Source organism: Sinocyclocheilus rhinocerous, unplaced genomic scaffold, assembly GCF_001515625.1.
Source record: "Sinocyclocheilus rhinocerous isolate Xijiao unplaced genomic scaffold, SAMN03320098_v1.1 scaffold1725, whole genome shotgun sequence".
Lineage (NCBI taxonomy): Eukaryota > Metazoa > Chordata > Actinopteri > Cypriniformes > Cyprinidae > Sinocyclocheilus > Sinocyclocheilus rhinocerous.
Window position 1 is genome coordinate 420,702 of NW_015627232.1, and position 14,973 is coordinate 435,674.

The following is a 14,973-nucleotide window of genomic DNA, read 5'->3' on the forward strand; positions in this document are numbered from 1 at the left end:
TCACAATATCTCTAACAGAAATCTGGATTTTTAAACTATATACTAAATATCTTTATACAAATATGAATATTACCTGTGCACAAACAATCTTACATTTGTAAAGCAAAAAGTGCCACTTTTGGCAATTTCTTAAAGGAACAGTTTACCCAAAAATGCAAATCTGCTGAAAATGTACTCACTCTCAGACCATCCAAAATGTAGACGAGTTTGTTCCTTCACACTTGCAAAACTTGCTCACCAATACATCCTCTGTAGTGAATGTGTGCCGTGAGAATGAGAGTTCAAAAGGCTGATACCACAAGCATTATTATGGATTACGGACTGGTATTTTGGGTAGAAGTTATGGTGTACTAAAAAAAAAAAAAACCCGGCTTTTCTTTTCACAAGATATTAATTGATGAACTGGAGTCATGTGGATCGCTTGTGTTTCATTGTGATGTTTTTAATCGGCTGTTTGGACTCTCATTCTGACGGCACCCATTCACTGCAGAGGATCCACTGGTGCACAAGTGCTGTAATGTTATATTTTTCCAAATCTGTTCTGATGAAGCAACAAATTCATCTACATCTTGGACAGCATTTTTGGGTGAACTCTCTCTTTAATCATGTGGCCAGTGTCTTTGGAAGGAGTTAGGGATCATGTAAGACTATGTAAACCACCTGTGTTTGATTCAAATGATATTTCCAGCATCTAATAGTCAGTCCAATATTTTCCCTTTTGTTTTATTTTATAATTGTGTTTTCTATTGCACTTCATGGCACACGACTTAAAATGAAAAAAAAAAAAGCAGTCCCTTTTCTTTGAGAATGTAAACCAAAGCACCAATGTACAATCTCTAATGACATGACATCCATATCATAACCTGCTAATCAGTTTAAAGTGTTTTACATGAAACACATCATAATAATGACAAGTGATGCATAGTGTTTAAGGAAGAAAACTACAATGATATATTAACAGAGCAGCAGATCTAGTGGCCAGAGAGTAGAACACATTGGAGACCAATGGAGACAGAAAGAAAGAGTACGATCAGAGGAGTGTAGATACATGAGTGTGAGGCTTATTTCAGTAAGACAGAGATGGCAAATCAGAAGGATATCATTCTGTTGACGTCCTATGGTGTCTGCAGTGGGCTGTCCTCTGTCTCGAGCTGGGCCAGCTGCCTGCGCAGGCTGTTCACTTTGTTCTGCAGCTCCTTGTTGTACTCTATAATATGGACCATCTCCTGATAGGCCTCGTCCAAACACTTTGTAGAGCGATTCCAGCGAAGGAATACCCCTACAGAGAAAAGAACAAGGTGCTAGATATGTGATATGTGATGATATCATTCTGTGTTGCTGATAAATTATCTTTTCTGGGACACACAAAAAGAAAAAGATGTGAGATGGCCACATTGATCACCCTGCTGTACCTTAAGGTTATACATAAGGAAAGCTTAAATATCCCCACACAATCACCAATCCCATGTTTCTTAACACACATAATACTGACATTTTGTGATGGTGTTAGCAGAGTGTACTGGGGCCGCACCAGCTGTACGTAAGTTACAACTTAGCCTAGTTTTGACATAAATGGGCACTAAGTTACAACTTTCGCACTACTAAATATTTTTCCGTTGCACCATTACATGTAGTTGAAGTGTAACTCTACGCATAAACTAAATATTTACGGAAGCGTCTGGTCAGGAGTAACGGTTGGAATAAAATAGCAGACGGAGTAAACTGCATCAATATGCTCTTCTTTTATCCGACAACCTTCAATCCTTTAGGCATATATTAGTGCTGGGCGGTATGACCAAAAATTTATATCACGGTATTTTGATTTTTTTGTGATTATTTATTTATTTATTTTATTATTGCAGAATAGAACATGGTCAATATGTGTGACACAACTTAACTATATACAAAACCAGGGTTTGCATGTATAAAAAAATTAAATGAATAACAATAATAAATAAATAAATAATAACAGATAGATAAAAATAAATAAAATGGGGAGAAGGAGGGGGGAGGGAGGTTGAGTAGATAGCACCAGCACGGATCTAAGATTCCAACTGCTCCTTCTTCCTGGACTTATAGAGCAAACAGTACAGCTGCTCTAATGAGATATTATATGGGAGATTTTCCTAATAAATTCTGCCCATGCCTTAAGTGTTTTTGGTTTGGCTTTATTAATTCTCGCTGTTGTGCATTCTAACAATGCAATATTTTTGAGTTCTATAAGCCACATTTTAAATGCTGGGAACGTGGGTTCATGCCAGATTAAAAAAATTATCTTTTTGGCCTCAGTTAGAGCAGTGTGGAGGATCCTTCGCTGGTTAACATTCAGATTGAGCTCAGCATCATCATTCAACAGATATGATGCTGCTGACATTTACACCCACGTACATATTAAGAGAGAGAACAATATGTGAATAAACCTACTTTCTTTTTTAGCGCGTCTTCTGGTGCTTTCACACTTGGTTCGATTGCTTGGTCCGAACCCGAGTTCGAGAAAGCACCCTGAAAGCACCCTTCAACACCCCTACAGCACCCCCCTGTGCGCTTTGGTCCGTGTTGCGCATGTCAGATGAAATAATAAATAAATGCCACTTTTTATGTTTTTTTTCTTTCAGTATTTAGTGATCCTTATTTATTTCGGACTAGAGAGTCGGACTTGTAACCCGAAGGTCGCAGGTTCGAGTCTCAGGTCCGGCAGGAATTGTAGGTGGGGGGAGTGAATAACCAGCGCTCTTCTCCACCTTCAATAACACGACTGAGGTGAGACCCTTGGCCTTGAGCAAGGCACCGAACCCCCAACTGCTCCCCGGGCTCCGCAGCATTGGCTGCCCACTGCTCCGGGTGTGTGTTCACGGTGGGTGTGTGTGTGTGTGTTTGTTCACTACTCACTGCTCTGTGTGTGCACTTGGATGAGTTAAATGCAGAGCACAAATTCCAAGTATGGGACACCATACTTGGCCACACGTCACATCCTTTCCACTTCCTTTTCCTTCCTTTCCTTAATGGAAACTTGTTTATATTTTTACCGTTAGTATACGTGAGGCAAAAGAAGTTCGAATGAAGGATAAATTAAATTAAATTCATTGCATTTAAACAAGTTCTGCTCGCGTATTTGAAGGTTTCTATTGGATGATTTAGTGTAAACGTCATATTATGCGACTACACATTACTTACTTGCTACGTCCTGCCTTACGAACAACTGGTGCAACCAAATAATGTATAGATTTAGTTACAAACTAGCTAGTAGTTACTAAGCTTCTAGTGTGGACTTAACGTTCTAATTTAAGTAGTTTGTTTGCTACTTAATTTGTTGCATCCAGTGGGGACATAATTACTGATTATAATGACTTATACTGTCTTTTTACGCGTTGCGTTGCATTGCATCGCGCCGCGTAAACATAAAACTCTGTCTGCATTTGTGATCAGAGAAATGACAAACAACAAGTGCTACTCTACACTGCCCAAAACTCGCGTTTGAATCATCAGTGGCAAATGATAAACAAATGCCTTTCACAAATGCACAGCTTTTCATGTCATAAATCGTTAATTGATGGACTTGAGTTGTGAGGATTACTTGTGGATTATTGTGATGTTTCTATCAGCTGTTTGGACTCTTATTCTGACGGCACCCATTCACTGCAGAGCAAGTAATGTAATGCTAAATTTATCCAAATCTATTCGGATAAAGAAAAAAACTCCTACATCTTGGACGGCCTGAGATACCATGTTAATATAGCCAACCAGTACTGTATAAGCAATACATCTGCTTGCCAAAAATAAACTGGACACAGTTCTTTCACATATGGTTCTGTACTAAAGTGACTTGGAAGAAAGTGCAAATTGAAGAAAGGATGCATTCATATATAACCCACAAATTGAAAACTCAAATAGTTTTGTTCAAACCACCTGGTTACTTTCATTCATCACACAAACATACTAGCAGCATGTGTTACTTCCATTCATTTTTTTAAAATATAGGTTAATGAACTGTAATCTAGTCAAAGGCTTATATCTATTGTATAAGACTGTTCAGTGTAGCTCTTTTGGTGAGTACACTAATATTTACACGTTTGACTGGTAGTGTATATCAATGAAAGGTCTAAACATATCTGTGAGTTGTTTGAGAACTGCTCATATGACTGAAAGTGAACCCCCATGGCATTAAACTCCATGTCTGCTTGGCTGCTTTTCCTGAAAGAGTCTCTTTCACTGCACCTCTAAAATAGAGGCATGACAGATGAGGACTAAAAAAAATGAATGGCACAGAGGTCATCGGGGTTAAATCATTGTCACACTTGTGAATTCCATGTGACGTTAATCTGTATCTGGTGAAAAGTTTAAAACAAACTGATGTCTCAGAGTTGCTTCTTTAATGCTAAATAATATCTTAAAACATGACAAGGAAGGTGAATTTTCTTGATTAAAAATAAATGGATTACTATATTTAGAGTAATATTAACTTTATTTTTTACATTTCATCTTTGTCTAATCTGTGTCCAAAAAAAACACAATCTCTGTCACATATACAAACTACAATAACTTTGCAGCAGACTATAGGTGAGTTCTTTAAAAATGTAAATAATTAATTTAAATAATATTGTATTCTAAAATTAATGTAATTAATAATAATTATCATTTTAGATTTTAATATAAATTCAATTACTAAAAAAAATGTAAAGAATATACGGTTTCATTTTCATTACACCAGGAGAATTATAATTATTCAGATGGAAATCTGTCTCAGAGTTTGTTAAACATAATAGTGAAGTACGTGACTAATGCACAAGATACAGTATCTATAGGTGCATCTATTGTATGTCATGGAAGAATGGTGACATACCATTCATTTCAAAACACATACTGATCTTACAATCCACACGTTCTTTAAGCATCTCACGCATCCGAAGGGTCACTGCAAAAATATAGTTAAAGCACCAAACAACACATGACTGCCCCCTATAGTTTAACTGGGTAAACATGCTTTTCAATATCATTTTCATGATGATGTCACATTCAGCAGATGCTGGAAGAGATCAAAAAATGAGAGGAATGTGGGAGATTTGATGGTGCTCACCCTCCCACAGAAGCAGGCTCTGAGGAGCCACAGACGGCCAGATGACCAGGTTATTGGGCTCATATAGTGGGTTGAGAAATCGCTCCAGCTCCTGAGGTCTGTTCACCCACGACCACAAAGAAACAGTTTTCTGAGACAGCTGCAGCTTCCCCCTGAAACATTACACAGAAAGTACAAAGTTAACATTTACACCTAAATTTAGGTGCCATCCATTATGTTACAATAAGCAACTATTCTACACTTCAAGCTGGACCCTAACATTCATAAATATTCTAATCTAGCAATTCTTCTGAGTACATTCTTTAAAATAAAGGTTCCAAAGTTTTTTTGTTTTTTTTTGCAGTGATGCCACAGAAGAACCATTTTATGTTCCCTAAAGAACCTTTCAGTGAACAGTTCTTAAAAGAACCATTTTTTTCTTAGTGAAGAACAATTTTAAGAATCTTTTTCCACTATAAACCACCTTTTATACAAGGGAAAGTTTCTATGGATGTTAAAGGTTCTTCATGGAAACATCGATGCCCATAAGGAACCTTTATTTTTTTAGTTCATTTAAAGGGGTCATATGATGAGATTTCAAGTTTTCCTTTCTCTTTGGAGTGTTACAAGCTGATTGTGCATACATAAGAACCCTGAAGTTGCAAAGACTAAAGTCTCAAAACCAAAGAGATATTCTTTATCAAAGTTAAGACTCTGCCACGCCCCCCTAAAACGGCTCGTTCTAACACGCCCCCAAAAATGTTGAACCAGAATGAAACCTCTCCTCTTGTGTCTAAAGATTTATGACGTCACAAACTACACACCCTTCATTGTCGGTAAATGACTGTACCAAAACTGGGAATTTTGAAATGTGATACACATTTAAGCAACAAGCGAAAAATAATTTCACAACACATTTACCACAACATCCTGTTCAGAATATGAAACAAACACAAAAGCGTCACGGCCAACAACAAGTTGACCTTTACTGATGCTGGAGTGTTGACGGAAAGGGTCGTGACCTTCTGCTCCTGAATTACAACATGCCATGTGTTTATGTACAAGTGTAAACTATGGCCCAATCCCAAATTCCCTTGCGGTTTTCTTTCAAATCCACCTCTGGTGACGTAACTGTTACACAGACACACAAGTTACCTTCAGAGTGATAAAATAACTGTGGCGTTTGCGACAGGTACTGTGTTGGCTACTTAGAGATTTATCTGATATGGTTAAAACAAGCTGTTTTTACAAGGTTGTATGTGATGTAATACAGGAAATGAGATAGCATGTGAGAATCTGTAAATGGACGTCATGACAGGAATGTGATGAAGGGGAACACTAACCTCTCGGCCACGCAGTTTCCAAGGAAAGTGCCAAACTGTGAGGTATAGGCATGCTCGAAGAGCATGATCAGCAAGTTCTCGTTGAACTGGAAGGAGCAAGGGAACTGCCGCAGGATCTGCCACACACAGTCCAGGAAGAGCAGGAACACAGGCGCTTCACTTCGGGGCTTCCCGTTTGAGTATGCAGACTGTGCACAGCGCTGATGGAATGGGTGACCGGCCTGGAGGTAAAGGTTACAGGACCTTAGGTTATCCCAGACTTTACAGAGAAACTTCATTTTAAAACCAAGGCTGTGTCTCATTCCACTTCCTATTTCCTTACGTTGTTAATCAGTGTATTATCAAATTGGGACACTAGCAAGGGTCTTGATTCTCTACACATGACCTATGACACATTTTATAGTCATTACGATTATTCAGTATTTATCAACAACATGGCTATATGTCATTATAAATGACGTTTCATATATTGACATTATGAAATATGCATTTCTCCTACATTTCTTTAAGAAAAACATTACGTGTATACATACTGTAACTGCATTCAGACATAAACCAAATAAAAGACCATACAGCACCACTCAAGTTTTACGGTTTAAAAAGATTTTTAAATGTTTTTGAAATAAGTCTTCTATGCGCATCAGAGCTACATTTATTTAATCGAAAATACAGTCAAATCAGTAATATTGACAAATATTACAATTTAAAATAATTGTTTTCTATTTTAATATATTTTAAAATTTGATTTATTCCTGTGATTTTCTGCATTATTACTCCAGACTTCAGTGTCACATGATCCTTCAGAAATCATAACATGCTGATTCGGTGCTCAAGAAACATTCTTTTTATCAATGTTGGAAACGTGTGCTAAATGTTTGTGTAATATTTTTGTGGAAACTGTGATACAATTTTTTTTAGGATTCTTTGACAGTAGTGAATAGAAAGTTCAAAAGAACAGCATTTGTTCAAAACAGAAAACTTTTGTAACATTATAAATGTGTTTACTGTAACTTTTGATCAATTTAATGTATCCTTGCTAAATGAACCCAAACTTTTGCACAGTAAAGTACATAAATTAATAAAAATAAAACGCAAGAAAGATGTTTTGAAACATCTAACAACTGCAGAATAAAGCCATATGACAAACACATTTTTATCATAAGGGTAAATTTTTTGAAATTGAGATTTATACATAATCTGAACGCTGAATAAATAAGCTTTCCATTGATGTATGGTTTGTTAGGATCGGACAATATTTGGTTGAGGTACAACTATTTAAAAATCTGGAATCTGAGGGTGCAAAAAAATCCAAATACTGAGAAAATCGCCTTTAAAGTTGTCCAAATGAAGTTCTTAGCAATGCATATTTATATTTACGGTAAGAAATTTACAAATTATCTTCATGGAACATGATCTTTACTTAATATCCTAATGATTTTTGGCATAAAAGAAAATTTTATAATTTTGACCCATACAATGTATTTTTGGCTATTGCTACAAATATACCCCAGTGACTTAAAAAGGTTTTGTGGTCCAGGGTCACATATTTTGATGGGAAATACTTAAATACTTTGTCTTTATACAATTACACTTTTGCTCTTCTCTGATGCCCTATGATAATATTTCCGGTATGCAAATATAGCAGCCAACTTCTTACAGTACATTCAGAGAATTTCTAGGGAGGGTAATAGAATGATTTTGACAATGGAACAGGAAGCAGAAATCAGACACATCCGAGTCAAGGTTTCTCACCTGTAACCACTCTCGCTCAATCAGCGCCTCAAAGCCACGTATGGTTCTGCATGCCGGATCGAGGATGATCTGGGCGAGAGACGTGACCTGCAGTGTTGAATCAGTGCCCTCTGTGCCATGAACCAGCACTGACGCCCCTTCCCTAGAATACAACACAAATTAAAGTGGCCCCTCCAAGTTTGAAACTGCACTCAGATTGAAATTATTTAGCACACACATAGTGCTACAAACCTGATAAAGAACTGCATGCCAAAAGCAGCAGAACCAGTGTGGTATGAACATAATGATGATTATAGCATGACAACAGCACTAATTATCACCACAACAAGCTTTGTAACAAATGTGGCGAGAAACAGGGCGACATCAGCTTTTGTAATTAACTTAGAATAGAGCTAAAACAGTAATTAACACAGCTGCACAATATGGCCTGTACAGATCTGTCTGCAGTGTAAAGGCTCTGTGTGCATGAGACAGGAACAGATAGATGTATCAACAGATGTACCTGTCAATGCACTGTGCAGCCAGGCAGGCCGTTGTGAGGATTTCCTTAACATTACTCTGCCAGTTGGACGCTTCAAGTTTACTGAGCCAGCGGTCCATGCTGTGCGACTGATCGTTGCACGCCTCCACCAGCTTTATCAGACTGTCCTGCAGAACATTAGACCTGTGGGAGAACAGCTGTCAGATTATAGTCTCAGTTATAGGCAAAATTAAACGGCAATTATAGTCTCAGTGTTTGTTTGCTTGCATATGGTATTCTTCAGCTCCAAATTAGCATCTTAGCTGCACCTGACATGTTTTCCAGGCTTGAATGAGTTTAAGCCCCCTAATAAAAGTGCAGTGGGTACTAGTCTCAGTCTCAGATGGTACAAATCGCTCACAGTCCATTCACTGACCGCCTGATGTATATTGATCACAAAACTGAAAAGAAAGTGATCTGATTCACTGATTCAACTTTATCAGTTTGCCTGTAAACCAAGCTGAGCACTTAAGAAATAGTCACTGGATTTGCCAAAAATTTGTCAAAATCATGATGAAACCAGAGAGAAGTTATGGTTTTGATTAAACAATACAAGGTCTAAATAAATAAATATTTTTTAATTAAACACATACATGTATGAATCATTCACAATAAGATCTATAACATGCATTAAAAAATATAGTTGTAAAAATGAAATATTGAATTTGTTTCATGCCAACTTAAAAAAAAATCTAAATTTAGAAATAAAAATTTGTAATAAAATTTTACATTAAAAAAAAAAAAAACGTAAAATTAACATTTTGAACTTTACCCAGCATTTTTGTTTGAGGCATTATGTATGTATAGTAGGTATTGCTTTTGAACCGATTTTACCACGGAGTCTTTACAGTTTTTCATATTCAACTATTCATTGAAACTGCTGCATCACAATTTAATTTTTTTTAATGCTGGTCTTTTATTGTGTATCAAACCTGGCTCTAAATAGCATGTAAAAACAAAACAAAAACTGTGGTTTGGTCAGTTTACAGGTCGGACAGGTGGTCATTCATAACAAAACTTTTAATAAAATAAAATGTAATAATTGCATTTTTAAATCAAAGTCACTTATGTTCTCTACATTACAATGCAAAAAAAGTTCAAACTAAATGATATCACTGGAATAAATTACATTTTAAAATATATATTTAAATAGAAAACAGTTATTTTAAATTGTAATACTGTATTTTTACTATACCGTATACTGTACTGTGTTTTTACTGTATTCTTAATCAAAAAAGTGCAGCAATACAATGTTGTGATGTCTAAATTTAATACGGCTGATATTAGTTTTTATTTTTATGTTTATTTAGACAAAATAGTATCAAATTCTGTTTTTTTATTTATTGTTATGTCTGGCCATAGCATGAAAATGATTATCAGTCAGAATATTAATTTTATCCATCTCTACTTATGCAGTTAGTCTGGCTGTGTGAGAATAACGGGATACACACCTCTCAATCGCTTTATGGATCCTCCTCCACTGAGGGTAGTTGGCTTCCTGTTCAAATCCTCCTCCGCGAGCTTTAGCCTGCTGAGCTACAGCTATAGTCCGCGTGTCGATGATGTAACCTCGCTTCCCCGCGCAAAGCGTGGCATTGATCAGCTTCTCGTCCTCTTTGCAGCGGCGTCCATTGGTTCCTGTTAGTGGCTGTGCTGCTCGCATCATCACCTGTGGACAGTGTGATCAGAGTCTGTTTTAAACAGGCCAACATTTGGAAACAAAATGTCCATAGTGCACTTCTTCTAACCATGCCGTTTTTCTTGTGGTAGTAACTGAGCACAGGGAAACGGCCTCCGTGGCGGAAGGAAGCAGCTTTGCAGAGACTTTCATCATCGATGTCTTTGGGCACAGTCAGTAGGGACGGGTACGAGGGGCACACGCTGAAGTCTTTATTTACCTCACTCAGTCTCCATTCATCTGTCTGAGAGAGGACAACAGAACTCAGTGTCATCGTTATTTAATTAGACATTTTATTTTTTTTAAATGAAAAGAACAAAAATCACAAGCAAAAACGTTTCTGCTTCAATGTATTTTAACTAAGTCTAAACCAAAAGAGGTTTAAAATAAACTGATATACTGTACACTACCACTCAAAAGTTGGGGTGAGTAATTTTTCTAAGAAATTAATCATTTTATTTAGCAAGGATGCATTAAATTGATCAAGCGTGACAGTCAAGACATCTATAAAGAAAAATAATAATTCAAATAAAGAGCACTTAAGTTTCCACAAAATATTACTATTATATTAAGCAGCACAACTGTTTTCAACATTGATAATAATAATAAATGCTCCTTGAGCCCCAAATTAGCATATTAGAATGATTGATGAAAGATCACATGACACTGGAGTAATAACGTTGAAATTTCAGCTTTGCCATCACAGGACTAAATGACATTTTAAAATAAATAATAATAGAGAAAAGTTGTAATTATATTTCAGAATATTATTATCGTGTTATTGTATTTTAATCAAATAAACACAGCTTTGGTGAGCATAAACAACATTTAAAAAACCTTACTGACTCCAAACGTTTGAACGGGAGTTTATGAAATACTAACTGTATTTCTATTAAATTGGATATCAGAACATGAAGTCACGAATATGTGCTCTTTGGCTTCCCATAGAGAATCATCTGAAAAAATGAGCAATGATACACTGAGAAACTGTATTACAACTTTTTCTGATGACCTCAGTGTCAAGGCTTCCAGGGATAAAACAATACCATAGACTCCAGATCTCTGAAAGACTCCTCTGGTGCGAACGACTGCCATCCATCCTCAATGACCTCAAACAAAGGACGGTAGAAGAACGGATACATCAGGGACACAGAGTCCAGCGTGGAGAGAGCCTGAAAAATGAATGATCATAAACTGAACACTAACAGCATAAACTGATTAGTAGAAATTGATTAGTCCATTAGGGTTATTAGTCCATTATTATTCTGCTTTATGAGTGAGTACTAATGCAGTCTTACTTCAATTGAGCTGGCAATATTAAGACACTCCTCCATGCCAGGTATGTCCAGCTGAATCACCCGCAGGTCCTTACACTTTACAATAATAGTTCCCAGTGATCCGACAAACCTGTGCACATTAGGTCTGTAAGATGTTTTTGATAGAAGTCTCTCATGCTCACCAAGGCTGCATTTATCTGATCAAAAATGTAGTAAAACCACTAATACTGTGAGATAGCATTACATTTTAAAATAACTGTTTTCTATACAGTTTTAAAATGTAAATTATTACTGTGATGTCAAAGCTGAATTTTCAGCAGGTATTACTCCAGTCTTTAGTGCTACATGACTCCTCAGAAATCATTCTAATATGAGAATTCATATTATTATCAGTGTTGAAAACAGTATTTTTTTTGTGTGAAAACATTGATACATTTTTTCAGGATTCATCGATGAATATAAAGTTCAAAAGAACATAATTGATTTGAATCATATCTTTTGTAACATTATACATTTCTTTACTGTCACGTTTGATCAATTACATGCATCCTTGATTAATAAAAATATATATGTGAGTCGTGAACCTGGACCACAAAACCAGTCATAAGTAGCACGGGTATATTTGTAGCAATAGCCAACAATACATTGTATGGGTCAAAATGATCGATTTTTCTTTTATGTCAAAAAATAATTTGGATATTAAATAATGATAATGTTCCATGAAGATATTTTTTAATTTCCTACCGTAGATATATCAAAACTTAATTTTTGATTAGTAATATGCATTGCTAAGGACTTCATTTGGACAACTTTAAAGGCGATTTTCTCAATATTTTGATTTTTTTGCACCCTCAGATTCCAGATTTTTAAATAGTTGTATCTCCTCGGCCAAATATTGTCCTATCATAACAAACCATACACCAATTGAAAGATTTATACATCACGAAAGCTTATTTATTCAGCTTTCAGATGATGTATAAATCTCCATTTCAAAAAAATTGACCCTTATGACCGGTTTTGTGGTCCAGGGTCACATTTATTTTACTGACCCTAAACTTCTGAACAGTTGTGAAAATGACAGAAATTGTATTTAAAAATAATATGCCATTTTTACTAGTTGTCTCATACTTCAGCAGTACCTTTTCTCAGTAGAGTCAATGTTAGCATGAAGCAGCCAGAGCTCCTCAGTGTTGTCCTGGCGAGAAGACAAGATGAGGTGATGTCCTGTCAGACACAGCGTTCCCTCCACAGTGGGCATGAAGGGTCTGTGGAGGACCACCCCATCCACACGAGGGGTTTTGATCAGCTCAGCAAACTCCATGATGTTTTGAGAGGTACAAGAAACCTGCGAGAGTCTATGGGAGAGGAAACACTGATATATATGAATACTGTAATGCAAACTACGTCTTAGTCTCATTAGTAGGTTTCTTATTATTCTGTTATTTGCATTCATCTGACAACTAAACCTATATAATAGTATGATAATAATAAAAGCAATGGTGATACACAGTTGATAAGAGGTTTATTATTATGAATATGTTGCAGCGGTGGATTTCTCATCTGCTGCAGGTTGGAAAACAAGACGGAAGCATTGAGACAGCTGTAAAAAAAAAACACATTCGTCTAATTTACTCGAAGGAGCATAACTAAAGCAGACACGTGTATTTATAAACAGTTATTCTAGCATATTCAAGGTATCTGTCCAATTTCTCTCGGCTCGCTGTGTCATCAGACTGAAATATGACAACAAACGGGATTTGCAGCTTTGTGTCGCATCAACATGAAGACACTCGGATTAAAACTAATCAAATGCACTCGACAATAAACCGCAGGTGCGATGTTACTTGTCAAGAACAAAATATGCATTTTAAACATGTACGTTACTTAGAAGGGATGACAGCGGTAACAACAGCATTTCTCTCACCTGACACCTCTACTTCTTCGTTTCCACTCCTTTGTTGGATTTGACAACCGACCGTAAGCTAATTTTAATCAATATCGCCACCTGCTGGTTTGGGTGAAAGTGAGGGAGAGTGTTGAATATTGGAGAATATTCACACTCATCCTCTTCTCAATAAAAATTTAAATTAAAATAGAAATTTGGAATATTATTTAGTAATTAGGGTAATTAATTATTATTTACTGTATGTAAGTAATATAAAATATAGGTTACACTTTATTTTAAGGTGTCCTTGTTACAGTGTAATTATACATTTAAAGGGATAGTTCACCCAAAAATTTAAATTTGATGTTTATCTGCTTACCCCCAGGGCATCCAAGATGTAGGTGACAAGGTCACCTATCTCTCAAATGGACCATTGACACTCCTAATTGAGATTGTAGACAGAGTGTCAGTAGTCCATTTGCGATATGGCGGTAATGCACTTAAAGGTGAAATAGGAGATCTTGTAAAATGCTAACTTTAGCCTGATAGCACTGAAAGCGAACGTCCCACCCTCCCTGCAATCGCCGTCCAAAGCCACGCCCCCTGAACGCATTTATGCTCACAGACCAGAGACAACATTACTACAATAGGCTACATCAGGTTCCCAATTCCAGCCCATGTTCCGAAGTGAAGTAAACTTCAACGGATTTCCCCTGCTCAGGGAATAGGGAGCAAAGAACACTGTGTAGGGATCATATCGATCGGAACACAGTTCATGCACGTAGCTCACTTCTAACGAGCTGGCGCGAGGACTGGATTAACCGCTGGGCTACATCATGTGTCATTCACCGGTGAGAAATCTTTAAAAGTACTACAATACCAGGAAGGAAGATCGGCTTGTTGATGTTTGCCTGCCATCCTCGCTCTGTCTGCACAGCCTGCGTGAACGCGCTGATGAGTATCCTGTCTGCGCGAACTGGGTGCGCAGAGGTATGCTAATACATACGTTGACAGGCAGGTAGGAAAGCATATTAAAACGCTCGGACCGAACGTTTTGATTAGACGAACATTTCTTGATCCTACACCTTCCACAGAATATATAAATACAGACAAATACATTTAGACCACTTAACTTAATGATTGCTATCGGGATGTGAAGAGACTTTCAACCAGCATAACAAAAAATGTTTCTGAAGACAATCACCTATTGCACCTTTAAGTCTGCGATCCGCCTTAAAGCTAGAAGAAGAAGAAGACACCTCACGCACCTGCTGTTGAGAACGCGCTCAGGAGGACGCGCAGCCACTCAGGACAGTTCGAACAGTTCGGACATTGCGTGAATCAGAGGTAAAAAACGATATAAATACTGTTCAGTTTCTTGCACAGACCAATCGTTTTGTGTCTTTACACATCAATGTATCGTCACGAGCCACAGGGTTTAATTTGGTTTTGTTTGTGTATGTTT

The 14,973-nt window shown here is 36.9% G+C and overlaps 1 protein-coding gene across 2 annotated transcripts; it reads right to left on the minus strand.

Annotated features, from left to right (window-relative positions):
• Window positions 1–537: 537 nt before the first annotated feature.
• LOC107723304 (myotubularin-related protein 9-like) lies at window positions 538–13,564 on the minus strand. 2 transcript variants are annotated; one of them, XM_016531879.1, is made up of 11 exons: window positions 13,548–13,564; window positions 12,763–12,978; window positions 11,645–11,753; window positions 11,393–11,518; window positions 10,417–10,590; window positions 10,120–10,337; window positions 8,651–8,812; window positions 8,149–8,290; window positions 6,397–6,617; window positions 5,075–5,226; window positions 538–1,279 (listed from the first exon to the last, which is right to left on the minus strand). In XM_016531879.1, the coding sequence occupies exons 2-11, from the start codon at window positions 12,942–12,944 to the stop codon at window positions 1,116–1,118; spliced, it is 1,650 nt and encodes a 549-aa protein (XP_016387365.1). In that variant the 5' UTR covers window positions 12,945–12,978; window positions 13,548–13,564; the 3' UTR covers window positions 538–1,115. The 2 variants fall into 2 exon arrangements, with proteins under 2 accessions (XP_016387365.1, XP_016387357.1); XM_016531871.1 differs by lacking the exon at window positions 13,548–13,564 and having other exon boundaries at window positions 12,763–13,073.
• Window positions 13,565–14,973: the final 1,409 nt, after the last annotated feature.

Excerpts from the sequence above, each read along its gene's own strand:
- LOC107723304 (XM_016531871.1), bottom strand. The coding sequence starts at position 13,040 with ATGAGACTAAGACGTAGTTTGCATTACAGTATTCATATATATCAGTGT. Across the intron at positions 10,591-11,392 it reads TCAGAGATCTGGAGTCTATG|ACAGATGAATGGAGACTGAG; the intron begins GTATTGTTTTAT and ends GTCCTCTCTCAG. Across the intron at positions 5,227-6,396 it reads GGAAACTGCGTGGCCGAGAG|GGGGAAGCTGCAGCTGTCTC; the intron begins GTTAGTGTTCCC and ends GTAATGTTTCAG.